General features: G+C 37.6%; 2 protein-coding genes, 1 long non-coding RNA gene and 1 other non-coding gene across 7 annotated transcripts; 1 reads left to right on the forward strand and 3 right to left on the reverse strand.

The window, feature by feature from the left end:
- Positions 1-773: 773 nt before the first annotated feature.
- LOC117630021 (SEC12-like protein 2) lies at positions 774-4338 on the forward strand. Of its 2 annotated transcripts, none has more exons than XM_034362725.1 (10): positions 774-1181; positions 1301-1395; positions 1565-1712; positions 1902-1993; positions 2084-2183; positions 2581-2647; positions 2759-2879; positions 3150-3266; positions 3373-3440; positions 3966-4338. In XM_034362725.1, exons 1-10 carry the CDS (start codon positions 906-908, stop codon positions 4061-4063), a joined length of 1182 nt encoding a protein of 393 aa, XP_034218616.1. In that variant the 5' UTR covers positions 774-905; the 3' UTR covers positions 4064-4338. The 2 variants fall into 2 exon arrangements, with proteins under 2 accessions (XP_034218616.1, XP_034218623.1); XM_034362732.1 differs by lacking the exon at positions 3966-4338 and adding an exon at positions 3589-3707.
- Positions 4339-4471: 133 nt separating this feature from the next.
- Positions 4472-10101, reverse strand: LOC117630006 (probable sulfate transporter 3.3). 2 transcript variants are annotated; one of them, XM_034362706.1, is made up of 14 exons: positions 10012-10101; positions 7963-9149; positions 7808-7856; positions 7522-7729; positions 7216-7387; positions 6916-6981; positions 6584-6697; positions 6334-6450; positions 6106-6232; positions 5705-5991; positions 5411-5604; positions 5225-5304; positions 5062-5138; positions 4472-4968 (listed from the first exon to the last, which is right to left on the reverse strand). In XM_034362706.1, exons 2-14 carry the CDS (start codon positions 8344-8346, stop codon positions 4762-4764), a joined length of 2082 nt encoding a protein of 693 aa, XP_034218597.1. In that variant the 5' UTR covers positions 8347-9149; positions 10012-10101; the 3' UTR covers positions 4472-4761. The 2 variants fall into 2 exon arrangements, with proteins under 2 accessions (XP_034218597.1, XP_034218606.1); XM_034362715.1 differs by lacking the exons at positions 7963-9149; positions 10012-10101 and having other exon boundaries at positions 7818-7836.
- Positions 10102-11039: 938 nt separating this feature from the next.
- TRNAS-AGA lies at positions 11040-11121 on the reverse strand. The gene has a single exon. It is a non-coding gene; the product is annotated as a tRNA-Ser (tRNA).
- Positions 11122-12636: 1515 nt separating this feature from the next.
- Positions 12637-13303, reverse strand: LOC117616015. 2 transcript variants are annotated; one of them, XR_004584094.1, is made up of 3 exons: positions 13170-13303; positions 13039-13094; positions 12637-12866 (listed from the first exon to the last, which is right to left on the reverse strand). It is a non-coding gene; the product is annotated as an uncharacterized LOC117616015 (long non-coding RNA). The 2 variants fall into 2 exon arrangements; XR_004584093.1 differs by having other exon boundaries at positions 13039-13303.
- Between the last annotated feature and the right edge of the window lie 1282 nt (positions 13304-14585).

Raw genomic sequence — 14585 nt, forward strand, 5'->3', positions numbered from 1 at the left:
TGGCGGTGAGAGTGAGGTGGTGGAGGTGCTGGTGTCTTGGTGGCGATGATGCTGGAGATGGCTATAGTGATGGTGACGATGGGGGTGATGGTGGGGCTAATAGTTGGGTAGTAGTGGTGGTAGTGGTGGTGGTGGTGGTAGTGGAGGCAATGACGGTGATGGTGTTGACGGTGACGGTGGTGGTGGTGATTGTGGGGGTGTTAGTGGCTGCGGCGGGGTGGTGGTGGTGCTGGGGGTGGCAACGATGGTGGTGATTGTGGTGGCAGCGGCGACAGTGGTGGTGGTAGCGACAACGATGACTGTTGTCAGGTGGCGGCAACAGCGGCATTGTTGATAGCCATAATAAGATGGTGGTAGTAGAAGTGGTTAAATAATATCTTGAGAATAGAAATAATATCTATCAAAATGGGGAAGCAAAGATTCTTCACGACCTAAAATTAGTCTATAATCAAACTAAATTCACAATTTTTTGTATTTCCTTTGAAAAAAATAATGAGTTTTTTAATATACCCAAACTTTTATGAAATCTTTTAAAGTCGTAATTGAATACATCTAAATTTAAATGAGGTTTCAAAAGTCTGAATTGAATACACTCATAATTATATAAACTTCTATAAAATCGTGATTGAATACACCTAAACTTTTAAACTTCTTTAAGAATGAAAGTCATTGACAAATTCCTTGGACGAGGTTAATAAAGATTATTCACTTTCTATTTTTTGATTAACTTAAAAATGATTTACCTATTTTGATTTTCTGCGTTTGAAATTAAACGGACTGAAAACAATGAAAAAGTAGACGGCTTGTTGTAAATTGTAATAAAGTAGGATCGATCTATTTCGACTGCCTCTACACCCGCCATCACTCGACGCTCACAGAGTCAGAAGAGAGATCTGAAATCCCGAATGGCAATCGAGCCTCCCAGCAACTACCAGAAGTACGGCGTCCCTTTCTACGTCGCCGCTTGGGCTCCCGACGTCCGTAAGTCCCAACCACGCGACCAAGACGATGACGACGACGATCAAAGCAAAGCTCCGACTGAGACTGAATCAGCCCAATCCCATCCCAACCAAAACCACGTCGTTTTGGCCGGCGGTGGTGGCGAGGGTCGCAGCGGGGTCCCAAACGCCATCCTTGTCGCCCAATTCGATCCCGCCTCCGTTTCTCTCTCTCATCAGCCCGTAATACTCCAACCCCAATCCCATCCTTCTTAATTTTTACAGATTATTACCTGATTTGCCTGCCTTGTGATTGTAATTGGTGTTGGTGTTATGTTTGGAATTTGGTGTTTGATTATCAGGTGGCTAAGCTGGACACTGGCTCGGATTTGCCTTATAGAATGGCGGTTCACCCCGGTGGTGACGGTCTCATTTGCTCTTTTCCTAATAGTTGCAGGTCTTTTTCTTTCAAACTTTTCCATTTCTTTATCTTAGACAATACCTTTATCTATGAATTCCTTTGAATCTGAGAAAACTGAAACCCAACCAGATTTAAATGAAAAAAATGAAAGGCTGCACATTTTGATTTTAGGCTGCATATATTAATTGTAGATTTTCTTTTGCAGATGGTTTGAATGGGACGAAGAAAGTGGTGAAGATCCTAAACTGGGTTTGAAGCAGTCGGACAGAGTGCTCGACCAGTTGGTAGATGTTGGACAACAGTTAGCCTTGGCATTTAACAAAGAAGGTTCCGTTCTTGCTGCTGGAGGCGAGGTACAGACCGTCCCTTCACCTTTTCTTTTTGGATTCAAATACATTTGTTATACATTATGTATCACTATATGTTACAGTTTTATATTATAGAATGTTTTTACACATGACATCAATGTCGGATGCAAAATTTTCTTTTCTCCAGAAGTAGTAGCACACCGTATAATAATGCTCTCATTTGGTGCAGTACAGGATGGCAAATTAAGGGTTTTCAAGTGGCCTGGCATGGAAATTATTCTCAATGAAGCTCCAGCTCATACTACAGTGAAGCAATTAGATTTCAGGTTTGCAAGAATCGCGGCATTTAAAAAAAAACTATCGACCTCTTCTATTTGTAATGTTGTTGCTGATGGTCTGGGCCGGTTGTCTTGCAGTCCTGATGGGAAATTTCTTGTCTCCTTGGGAAGTAGTGGCCCTGGTAGGGTGTGGGACATAACTTCGTCTACTGTTGCAGCTTCTCTACCACCAGAAAAGGTGAGTAACTGCTGAAAATTCTTCTATAAATAAAATTATTATGAGTTTCAAATTTATGCGGATTCAAATGATCCTTGACTTTGTAGATTGACATACCCCTTTCAAGGAGATTTTGTTGATTTTTACTGGTACATACATACAATGGTTTGTGTACTTAATTGTAGTGTACTTAATTGTATGCTTATTGAACACGTTAACCGAAAAAAAAGTAGATTAAACTATTGACACCAATATCCCTGTACTGTTGTGAATCATTTAACCTACTTTTCTGGTTTTACCGCCTGGTCATATTATATGAATTAGAGGACCCTCGTGCTTTTGTACTATTATAAGTCACTAAACTTCTACACGTGGGTTTCTAACTAATGAGAATAATTATAAATTATAATACATGCAGGACGAGGTTTTTTGTGCATGCAGATTTTCTTTGATTAGTGATGGGAATTACATTCTATATATTGCAGGTAAATATTCCGTGTGGAAAAAGCAATTCATCTGTTTCTTACAGAACTGCTCTCTTTCTACTTACTTTTTCCATGAGTTAACCGTTTCAACCTCTGTATAATATAATACAGATAAATCTGGAAGCATTGTGACATGGAACACAACCACTTGGAAGAGGATTGGATCAAAGACTATTGCACGTGACATTATTTGTGCCTTTGATGTTTCAGCTGATGGAAAGCTCCTTGCTTGGTAATATTATCTTGGTTCCGTACTATTAACAGTTTTTTAGATGCTTTTCACACTACACAATGTGTCAAATGACTGCATATGGTGTTGTATTGTTTTTGGGTAACAACATATGGTGTCATTTGAAATCACCATTTTTAACACTATTTACATCGAATTGCAATCTAGCATGAAGCAGTTGCTTTCATTGCTTTCCATCCTTTGGTAAAAATATCTCCAGTGTGTCTTGAAAAGGAAGAAATTAAACTAACACGTCTTATCATGAAAACACAGTGGAACTACTCAAGGAGATCTTGTGATAGTAAATTCAACCAGAATGCAAATTCAAAAAGTGGTTAAGAAAGCACACCTTGGCTTTGTAACTGCATTGAGTTTCTCTCGTGATTCAAGGTAAACCAACATATCAACATTATGTTTCTTCTATGGTTATGATTATGCAGCAATCCATTTTCCCCTTCTATGAACTGTTTGTGAAGCATGTGATTTTTAAATGCAGAGCTTTGGCTTCCGCATCCCTGGACTCGAGTGCAAGGGTGTCCACACTTGAGGATGAGAAGAAAACTGGTAAGTTCTTGCCATAATTTTGGGTTGGATAATTCAGTCGTATCCCTCCAAACTTTTCATGGTAATTGTAAGACTTCCCTTGACAGCCTAGTTAAACCATCATGCTAGAAAACCTTGCCTATGATTGGAGGCCTTTTCAATTGTCCAGGTCTCAAGTAATATAAGCAGCCAAATTCCAATTCAGTTTGTACTATCACTGAACGTAGCAAGTGGAACACCATCACTGTTTGGGGGACCTCCTTGAGCTCTATTTAATCGTTTCCTCTAGTGTTTTGTTGGTATTTTTAATGATTGGGTTTTACTGTTGGAGCGTCACAGGCTTTCCTGAGAAAATGCCAAGTTCAAACAACAATCAATTCGGATTTCAACCATATGACACTTGAATGATTAGGATGAATGTCGAACTTTCTATGAATCTATTGTCTACTAGAAAACACCTAATTGATCTAATTGGTAATATGTTACCTAACACTGTTGCAACTATAGTTCATTTAGAAATGAGACATGCTCTTGGTTTGGTTGCAGGAGGATTGAACATATGGATCATTATATTCATCATTCTAGTCGCCATTGCTGCATATTTCTTGAACAATCCTGAGAAGTTGCCGTCGTTTAATTCTTAAATGTAAAAATTTGACCGCTCCTGGCGTTGAAAGGATTTTAAAATTCGAAGAGATCAGCTTGGTGCTTGTGATTGTAATATGATAGGATCTGTTATAGGATAATAGGACACTGACCAGTTGGGCTTGAAAGCCAACTCATCTGTAAGCCTATTAGCGTGAGATTGCCTTTTTCGGCGTTGTCTTCATAATATATAGTTTACTTTTGGAGGTGTATACCAATTTTCTGATTCTCTTTGTGAAAATAATTGTTCTATCCATAAATTTTCATTTTTTTATTCGACCATTTTCATATATATATTTTTGTTGTCTTTCTATTTCCTGTATAACTTACTTTTCTGTTCTAAAATGTTTAAAAAAATAAATCTTTATTTTAGACCTAGTTTCTTCGTTTGGTCGAGCCAGTTTCTTGTTGGTTTCCTAAGATGCGTACTGGTTTATTTGAGCTTCCATACTATACTACATTCTCCAAACAAAATTTGTTAATTACAGAAAGGGAATGAATGACCTACCTACTAGTACTAGATGCGAGTAAAATTACAAGGCAACTTCTAATATTATATCCGTTAGGATTTTAGGAACATGTTACCAAAGACACAAAAGAAAAGCATGTGACAATCAGTAGGACCCTGAATTACCATAATTGTATATCTGCAACTTTTTGTTTATTTTGGGTTGCTGTCCTTGCGTGTCCTGTCTTTTTAAGCTGTGGTTAGCTTTTGGGGGGGCTCATTCGTCTGCATCTCCTCATCGTACATGTTTGATGCTTGATTCTTCATTGCCATCGACAGTGAAGCTATAGCCTCTCCTACTGACAGGTAAAGATGATCTGGTCTCATCAGCTCATTGTCTTTATCCACCTTCTGCAATTTCTCCACAACCTCAGCCAATGGGTTCACCAACACCAGCTGTAATTAATTTCAATTAGCAACTCAATAATTAAAACTAATCTGCTAAACTTGATATTAAACAAATGTACACATATATTTCTTTCAACTTGCCTCAACTCCCTTTTTTCTAATTGCTTTCCTTAAATCTCCAAAGAGTGTGATCCCAGTTGTGTCTATGGTGCTCACAGCTTAAAACATAACACAAGTTGTCAGCCAACAAAAAATGAGATACCCAATAAAATAAACAGTTGATGCTCAAGATAATTAAACTCACCTGACATATCTATAATGACAAATCGAATGTTTGGATGTTTGTTTCCATCATCTTCTTCTTCTTCTATCCATCTCAAAATCCTTCGTATACGGTTTACATATAACAATGACAATTGTTCAAATAAACTGAAAAAGTACAACAACAAAAAGGCTCAAAATGCTGGCAAAGAAACAATCCACAACCAACCTTTCATTCAGATAAGTGGTGTTGGCAAAGTTGATCGCTGCTTCTATGCTGATAATGAGGAAACCAGGGACACTCACTGCTGATTCATTGTAATGGTGTAGGTCTCTAAACACATCTGTCCCAGGTATATTTCCCAACACCACTGTCCTCGGCCTTGTCACTTGCAGTAGAATCTTGAAAACCGATATTCCAACCTATTTATTTTGTATCATCAAATTCCCATGTCATGCATACAAATTTGAAAATAAAATAAAAAAGTTGAGGTTGAGTTGTGGATGATAAATTATTTCTTACCGCAATGGCCAGGCCCTGTTGAACAGAGATAAAAATGACACCCAGAAAAGCACACACCAAGACAATGAAGTCATATTTGTCAATCTTCCAAATGTGATAAGCAGCTGGAACGTCAATGAGGCCAATCACTGCAGTCACTATAATGGCACCCAATATAACATTGGGTGTGTAGTGAAATAGAGGCATCAGAAACAGGAGGGTCACCATAACTGTCACCGACATTACTATGTTCGACAAGGCGGTTTTTGCTCCGGCATTGTGGTTCACAGCTGACCGTGAGAAAGAACCTGATCCATCATCAAGATCAAAACTTTTATATCCAGTCCTCATCCTTGCTAATAATTGATTTTTGGGTCACCAATATATATTTTTTTTAATTAAGTTGATAATGAAATGCGAACCTGTTGTGATATAACAGGAAGTGATGGAGCCAATAATGTTCATGAGCCCAATTGCTATCATCTCCTTGTTTCCATCCACCCTGTATTCTCTCAGAGTAGCAAAAGTCCTTCCTACTGCAATGCCTTCCTGTTAATTTGATGCAAAACTGATCAGCCAAACCAATCGCTTCATCAAAATGTCTATTTTTTTTTTTTTTTTAAAACCCCTGCTTAAAAGAATCAACTTACTGTGAGAGCAATGATGCCAGTGATTATCCCAGTCTTAATCACAAGTCCTATGTGGGTCCCACTGAAAATCAACATGTTCCATGAAGGTGGGTTCAATCCTTTCTGTAAATCTCCAATCTGCCATATAAAATATAAAAGTAGACCAAAAATCAACGTCTCTAGACATGATGCAGAGTGGATGGACATGGAGGAGAGAGTTTGAGGGGAAGCAAACTAAAAACTAAGCATGGTGTGTGGCCCAAGAACTTACCACACTGATGCCATGGCGATTGGCTTTGATTGCGAAAACAATTACGGTGGAGATGATGACAGACGCAAGAGGGGCTCCAGCTGAGACCCAAAACAGCTTTGGCTTTCTCATGCTCTGCATATATGTACATGGCACGCAGCCCAACGTGGATTAGTCAAATTGCACCATTGACTTTGAACTGAGTTCTTAGTTGGGGCGAATATGTGTGTGTTTGTAATTAGTGGATAAAGACAACATATGTTTATAACCATCAGTCAGAGATTGATGTGAGTGAGTTCATTAATGAAAAAAGTTATCCATCAGAAAGTGAAGGCAGAGACGAGATAACATACGACGTGTCTTGCGATTAGGAGCAACAGAAGGAAGCAAACTCCCATTAATATGGTCTGCCATGACCACTGCAGAAAATAAAGAAAAAACACTCAAATTATTACTTGAAAAAGAGAGGAAAATGAAAAGGAATTAATATTAAAATACAATATCTGAGATTCCCAATCATATCTAGTTGATAGTTATCTCGAGTACTATGTCTGTAGCTTAGTTTATGATTGCTTAGAAAAGCTAAAAGCTTTATTAGCAGAGTAATATATCACTGTTTGAATATTTTAATGGGCTTCTCTCTGTTTCATTACCTCCCTTCGTTCCTCAAAAACAGAGCTCAAAACAGGGACTACAGCCATTTTTTTGGTGAAATTTTGTATTCCAAGGAGGCTCTTAAGCTGTTGCAGAGAAACTATCACAGCAGCTCCAGCCATAAAACCAATAAGAGTGGCCTTTGAAAGGAAATCAATGATAAATCCAAGCCTGCATCCACCAATACCAAAACATTGATCAATTTTGTTTCTTATAATATTGTCTTTTGTCCTTTCAAGTTTTAGATAAGAAGGCGGCAAAACTACAGCAAATTATGCTGGGAAGTGAAGGTGGGGGCCACTTACCTCAATAATCCTAGGGAAGCTTGGATAATACCACTAAAGAAGGTTGAAGTAAAGGCAAGTTGAAGAAACAAGTTTGGATCTTTTGTGGGAGAAACTTCTTGCATAAGCATTGATCCCATTATAAGAGAAGCAATGGACACAGGTCCTACTGCAAGGTCTCTTGAGCTTCCAAGAACAGCATACACTAAAGGAGGAACAAAGCTGGAATCTACAGGTCCAAAAAAGATCAATTAACAAATGCAACACATTCAGAATTGTAAACAAGTAACAGAAGCAAATTACTCACAGAGACCCACAATTGCAGGTAGATTAGCAAGCTTAGCATAACTGATTCCCTGAAGAAGAAGAAAAAGAAAGAGTTAAATTAAGAACAGGGTATATGTTGTTTTCAAATTTCAATCATGAAATTGGGAAATCAAAGTTGAAAATCAAGCTTTGTACCTGAGGGATGGCTAAACTAGCAATGGTGACACCAGAAATAATGTCAGACTTGAGGAGCTTGAAGCTGTAAGTAGGACCCCATTCAAGGATAGGGAAGACATACTGAGCTCCAAGAATCCATTGCTTCTTTGGTGGCTGTCCTTTGAACTGGTGCAAAGGGTCATCTGGGAAGAAGGTTTCTTTGAGCCTGGCCATGAGCTTCTGCAAGGTGCTTCTATGGGGTGGAGGAACAACCTTGTGAACCTCCAATCCCCCCATTGGTATGTCCATGCAGTGGTGCATATTGTTGTTGTTGTTGTTATTTGGTGTGTTTATGGTGGGATGCGGGTTATTTAACTTTGAGGGAGAGGAGCCCTCTATTTTATCATGTGAGGCTTCTTCCATCAATCAACTTCTCCAGGGGACCGCTAAAAACAAATTAGTACTACTACTACTACAAATCTTGCTAGCTACTATACTATTACTAATTGACTAGGGGTGGCTGAGCCCGCAACTTTTGCTAATTACTCATGAAAAGACACAAAGTGAATTGGTTTATCTCTAGCTCTCTATCTGTATATGTACAATTAGCTAAGCTAGTTAGGCTAAAAGGGGTGCTCAAAGAATAAAATGAAAAGTTCAAAGGGGGGAATCTGTAAAATATTAAATGTGGAGGGAGATGATAAAAGGAAAGCTTACAAGTAAAAAATTTTGTTGAAAGGTACTAGGCCTGTAAAAGATGGTTGAAACATTGAAGAAGGTACATAAACTAGTGTGCCATGCAAATGGGTTGGGTTTGTAATTGGCTGAAGATGATCACCGCGGCAGGTAATATTCTGAGGGATATTCTCAGTGTTCATCTAAGCTGTAAATAAATGGTCTAAACTCTGTAGGAATTTTATGTGGACAGTTGCTAGACATGTTAAATACAGTAACACAATTGTTACAAGTTTACAACTGATCAGAGTAGAAGAAGAAGAACGTCGATCGGTGGTGTTTTCGGTTTGGGTCGGTACCTTTGTTGTGATGAGGATGAGGAGGTGAGCTATAAGCTATAAGAAGCTAGCAGCCTAGCAAGCACCATATTGGTAAATTGTTTGTCATGCATTAAGCAAAATGACAGGAAGCCAGTGTGAGCAGATATGTCCAGTCCAGGTGACGTGCCACAATATAATGCCACAAAATCCATATTCATTCGCATCTTCCTTCTGCAATAAAAAAATTAGCTATACTTTTGTTAGATTTGTTGTACCCCAGAAACCAAAAGGTTAAAAAACATCGATCACCTTTAATTTTGGTTTCTACTTTAGGACAAACATAATTTATTTACAACTTTGGCATGTACAATATTTTAGTCAACAGTTAACTCTAGCTACGAAGAGGAAGGAGGTGCTGCTGCGCCAACTTTGTGCCCTTAAAAAGACCAAATGATGTTATTGTATTTTTTTTTTTTTTTCAATGTCTTAGGGTAGAGAAATGTGCGCATATATACGCCAAGTTACTACTTTTAACATACCTCTTTCTTGCCAACCATATAATATATATGGTGTTGGTATGTGTATAAATATTGTACAGAACAAACTACTTTATATGTCCTTTCATAAAATGTGCATGGAACCGAATATGAGCCATGCCTGCTAATATTATGTCTGAATCCACTTCACAATAGGGTTTGGTCTTGGTTATCTGCATCTCTTTTAGAAAGAAAAAAAAAATTGTTCCTAATACCAAGTGGTATGTCGAGGTAGTGTTACGAGTTGATTCAAATTAGTGTTAAACGTAATATTGATGGACCTCCACCACCAAATTTTTCTTAAGTAATTAATAGCACACGGAAGAAGAAGAATAAAAGATGAACTTCCACAATATCACATCCATAAAAGAGATTAAGATTTCTAGGAACCATAAACAAATAAAAGTGAACACTTTCTTTCATTCTCAAAAGACAATCTTAACAACAATCTTGAATCTAAAATAAAAGCAATGAATTAAATACGGGAAAAATTATTATTTATAATTGAAAAAAAAAGGAAAAAGAAAAGAGGTAGGATTCTAGAAAAAAAAACATACCAAAGTTGATCATCCATAATTAGGTTGGATGTAGTTCGCCTTCCAATTCAAATAATCTACAACCAACTTTAGAAGTTGTTGAGTTTTCCATGAACATACGAGGAACCGATTCTAATTTAAGAATCATCCCCTATATCTTGTTGATATAGAGGCAGAGTAATCAATCTGTAAATATATACTCGAAGCAAACTTTTCCAGGGATTCGTTGATTGTTCAAAGTAGAACAAAACTCAAAAATTCAGAAGACTCTTCTTAATTTCAAAAGATTAAACAACGAGTTTATACAAGGGATAAACCACAACAATACCCATAAATCCAATTTTTTTTATAAGGAAAAATATGAAAAAGGGAAAGACATTAGAAATATAAAAAACTGAGTCGAATAAATTTGAGAAGCAAAAATAGTAAAGTTCAAAATTCATCCCCCACTATAATATTGGTGAATCACATAATAAATATCAGGCCTGAACCCCTAGTTCTTTAGTTAATCATACGTATGTGTGTGTGGCTTGGAAAGTTGGCTTAACCATTACCGCATAATTTGTAAGTAACAAGCTTGGAGAGGTTATTAGCTTAACAATCAAGAATGGCCGGCCAGGCAGCCACTGAAGCTCACCCTCCACCACCACCATTAACTGTGATGATGGTGGAAAGAGATAAGTGGGCCCTTTCGAATATATATTGGAGATTCAAGTGGCGCTAAATTGGAGAAGAATGTTGGAGTTATCCTCAGACACTGAACCCTACTACTTTTCCTTCCTACCCAACATGTTTGAATGATGAGGTGAAAAAGAAGATACTATCTTAGAATATATAAAAAAGGAGAAGTCATTTCATTTGCTTCAATGTTGAGGTGCAAAATGTCATCTTTGATCAGATAATTGGAGGGTCACGCACTTTGTTTTCCAGGGGCCTCCACCCTCCATTGTGCAGTGCTTGCTGCTGTCCATAAAATTATAAAATATATATATATATATATATATATATATATATATATAAAGTTAATGTGTAAGATTAGAGAGTCAAAACGTGGGCGGCAGGATTCGAACCTGCGCGGGCAAAGCCCACATGATTTCTAGTCATGCCCGATAACCACTCCGGCACGCCCACTTGACGATGTTCAGATTCTTTGATCATTATTATTTAACAGAAGAGTTTACTTGTAGCTGGCAGGACCACATCTTTGGACTTGTAAAGGAGATTCCTGTATATGAGAGAGAGGACCCAATTGATATCCCAAAAGAATGTGCAGGATCTAGCCTTTCCAAAAGAAAGGAAATTGCAACAACATTCATGGATCACTCAAATTTTGTTTTAATGAAAGAACAAAATTCATGGTTCAATGTTATATAGAAATTGTCGTAAGTTCACAAATAAGAAAAATGAGGGAAACCCGGAAATGATTAAATTTCTGACTATGAGCAAATGTGTGTTTTGTGTTTATAATGAATGGTCCCCTCCCGAGTTCTGTTTATGTATAGTTCTCGTTAGGTGAAAAATTGCATGTAACAGAGTGATAGGACACAAATTAAGTATATGTGTAAGTTTTTCTCCCTTGTTAGAGTGTTTTGATTGTTTGCACCATCAGTTAGGGTATATTTCATATGTGACATGTCCAGCTAGCTATATACGTGGCAAGCAATGATGGGTTTGGCTTCCTATATTCTCAAAGCAAATATTGACAGGTTTTCATCCATATATGTGTATGAAAAAATAAAAAACTATACACGCAACTTATCATCGCAAAGGTTCTTGAGATAATTTTTCTAAAGCTAGATTCTGCATGAAATTGTAAGCAAAGGTATTGTAATTTGGACATGTCTTTGAAAGATAACGAGAATCCGATTTTCTAGATAAAATGTGATGGTCCTTAAAGGCTACAAAGCTATAAAGGTAGGAAACTATATGTGATTTTAGTGGGAACCTTCTGAACCGCAAAAACCCATCACACGCTATTGGAAGGGATAACGAAGTTATGGCCAATCCCCAATTGGGTTGCAAAAAGATTTTGGCCCTAAGTATGTCAACCATATATATAGATTTCAAAAAGTTTATGGTCCTTCTTATTTTCTTTTTTGCACAAAATGGACAGGAATATGCATGACTTTTATCATGATTAACCTAGCACGAGGAGTGGTCTAGAATTCTTGTATCGTACGAGTCATGACTTGATCCAGTTAGGGCTTAACTTTAGCTGCTTGTCGAGCCTAAAAAAAGTGTACTTTTTGCAGGGACGGACTTGAAGGTTCCCTGTGTATTGTTTTTTAATAAAAGACACACTGATCGGCACTTGCACGCACTTGTAGTTATCTGTAAATTTCTTTTTAGGGATGGGACTTGGTTAGATGAAGTAGACCTCAACTTGAATTTCGATAGTTGAAAATCATAACAAAAAGGTCTTCAATCAAAGTACCAGATAAACTATGACAAATTTTATGTTTAATTTTTATCGTTCATTAACTTAATTATGTGATAGTAAAAATCCGTATACCCATCCTATACCCCACCTGTATAAATTTGAGAACCATTTGAATTAAAGACCCATAAGAGAGATTACTTGAGCCTCAACTAAACCAACATATTCCATTGCAAACTAAGTAGTGCAACCATAAGAAATAAAACACAAAGCGAAAGAAAGAAAACATAGAAAAAGAGCCACAAATAAGGATTGTGACAACAATTCAAGTAATTTCCATGGTATTTTTATTATCGATGTACGTACAAAGAGTGTTCCATTCTTAAGAAGCACAGCAGGTCACAGTTAGCATAACTTGTTCATTTCAGCCTTTGAACTGCTAGCATGGCTTGAGTTTCCTCATTCCACATGTGAAAGACCCCCACCTTTAGCCTTTGTCCTGCAAACAACATAACATCAGTTCTTTTCTCCACTGGCAAATAGCCTCAAATTCATTCGACAAGACATGAAATTCTACAGAGTTTTACTGATAAACCCACAAGGAGTAACCCAACCCACATTTCTTTGAAAAAGACCAATTTTTCCATTCCGCAAGGATAATGAAAGCTTACTTGTGATCGGAAGGATTTGGCCTGAGTTCATGAACAATTGTTGCCACAACATCCCTCTTCAACGAAAGCACTCTAAGTCGCAGCATAAAGAATGCACAGATAAAAAGAGTGAATTGTTGGGAAGAGCTAACCTTTACGTTGTTGATAAACGATGAGAAAGAGTGAGTCGCTAGCTTGATGCATTTGCAGAGATGCCAGACCCGCCCAGGAACCATTTTCGAACTTTGATTGTTGGTCATTAGACCATCTCCAGCGCAAGACCAAAACCGGGGGAAAGGCCCCCTAGGCGAGCCCAACAGCGCTCCAGCGCGAGAGAAGCAGCCCGGGCAACTGCTGGGTCCCACCAGCCTAGGCAGGTCCAAGGGCAAGTTCCGCCTGGGCTTCAGCCTGAGTTTTGTGACGTCAGCGTTGACGTCAGCACACGGTAACTCAAATTTTTTTTACCGTTGGCGCGTGTAAAAAAAATTTGATTTCCGCGCGCTGACGTCAGCTCTGACAAAACCCAACGGGCAAGTGCTACGTGTCGCGACAGAGACGCTTCGATGGTTTTTTTCCAGAAATCCGATGGTCCTCCTTTTTTTGGCTACAAAAATTGCAAAAAAAATCGAAAAAATTCTGAAATTTTAAAAAAAAAATACCAAAAAATTCTGTATTTTTTCCGTATAAATACCTAACCATTTTATTTACTTTTCACACCAAATCTTCATACAATTCTTCTCCATCCCCAATATTTTTTACTCTCCACTCACATTATTCACTTTCCACACCAATTCTCCATACAAACTCTTCTCCTTCCAATATTTTTTACTCTCCACTCACATTTTTCACTTCCCACACCAATTCTCCATACAAACTCTTCTCCTTCCAATATTTTTTACTCTCCACTCACATTTTTCTACTACTTTCCATTTGTATATAATAATAAAAAAACAAATGGCATCTTTTGTCGAAACCGGAGGCTCGTGGTCAACTCAGGAAGATATTGCGTTGTGTCAGTCTTGGGTGAACGTTAGTCATGACCCTATCACGGGCAATGAGATGAAGTTCCATCATATGTGGAGCAAAATTCATGGAGAATTTTGTCAAAGATCGGGTTCCATTCGAATCGAAATGGCTTTGTCTAGTAGATGGAAACTTCTGAATAAAGAGTTAAGGAAATGGAGAAATGCCTTGACAAAAGCAAGGGAGAACATTCGAAGCGGTCAAAATCTATCCGATGAGGTAAAATATTTATAATTGCCATTTTAATAAATTTAATGTAATTTTTTTTTATTGCATATTCTATTTCTTTTTCTTGCATAATCTTTTTTTTTTCTTTTTGCATTTCTAATTTGTCTATATTTTCTTGCATAATCAATTTTATTCTTGCATTTCAAAATAGTTTATATTTTCTTGCATAATAATTTTTTTTTCTTGCACTTCCAATTATTTATTTTTAATAGATCATACAAGCACAAATGTGGTTCGGTGCCATGGGGCAAGGTAAAAAAAGTTTCGTGCATTTTCAATGTTGCGAAGTTGTGAAAGATTGTTCGAGATTCAAAATT

The sequence above is a fragment of the Prunus dulcis genome, chromosome 1 (genome assembly GCF_902201215.1).
Source record: "Prunus dulcis chromosome 1, ALMONDv2, whole genome shotgun sequence".
In the NCBI taxonomy this organism is placed as follows: domain Eukaryota; kingdom Viridiplantae; phylum Streptophyta; class Magnoliopsida; order Rosales; family Rosaceae; genus Prunus; species Prunus dulcis.

Excerpts from the sequence above, each read along its gene's own strand:
- LOC117630006 (XM_034362706.1), bottom strand. The coding sequence starts at position 8,346 with ATGGAAGAAGCCTCACATGATAAAATAGAGGGCTCCTCTCCCTCAAAG. Across the intron at positions 7,857-7,962 it reads CTAGTTTAGCCATCCCTCAG|GGAATCAGTTATGCTAAGCT; the intron begins GTACAAAGCTTG and ends CTTCTTCTTCAG. Across the intron at positions 5,992-6,105 it reads TTCCTGTTATATCACAACAG|GTTCTTTCTCACGGTCAGCT; the intron begins GTTCGCATTTCA and ends ATGATGGATCAG.
- LOC117630021 (XM_034362725.1), top strand. The coding sequence starts at position 906 with ATGGCAATCGAGCCTCCCAGCAACTACCAGAAGTACGGCGTCCCTTTC. Across the intron at positions 1,182-1,300 it reads TTTCTCTCTCTCATCAGCCC|GTGGCTAAGCTGGACACTGG; the intron begins GTAATACTCCAA and ends TTTGATTATCAG. Across the intron at positions 1,994-2,083 it reads GTGAAGCAATTAGATTTCAG|TCCTGATGGGAAATTTCTTG; the intron begins GTTTGCAAGAAT and ends GTTGTCTTGCAG.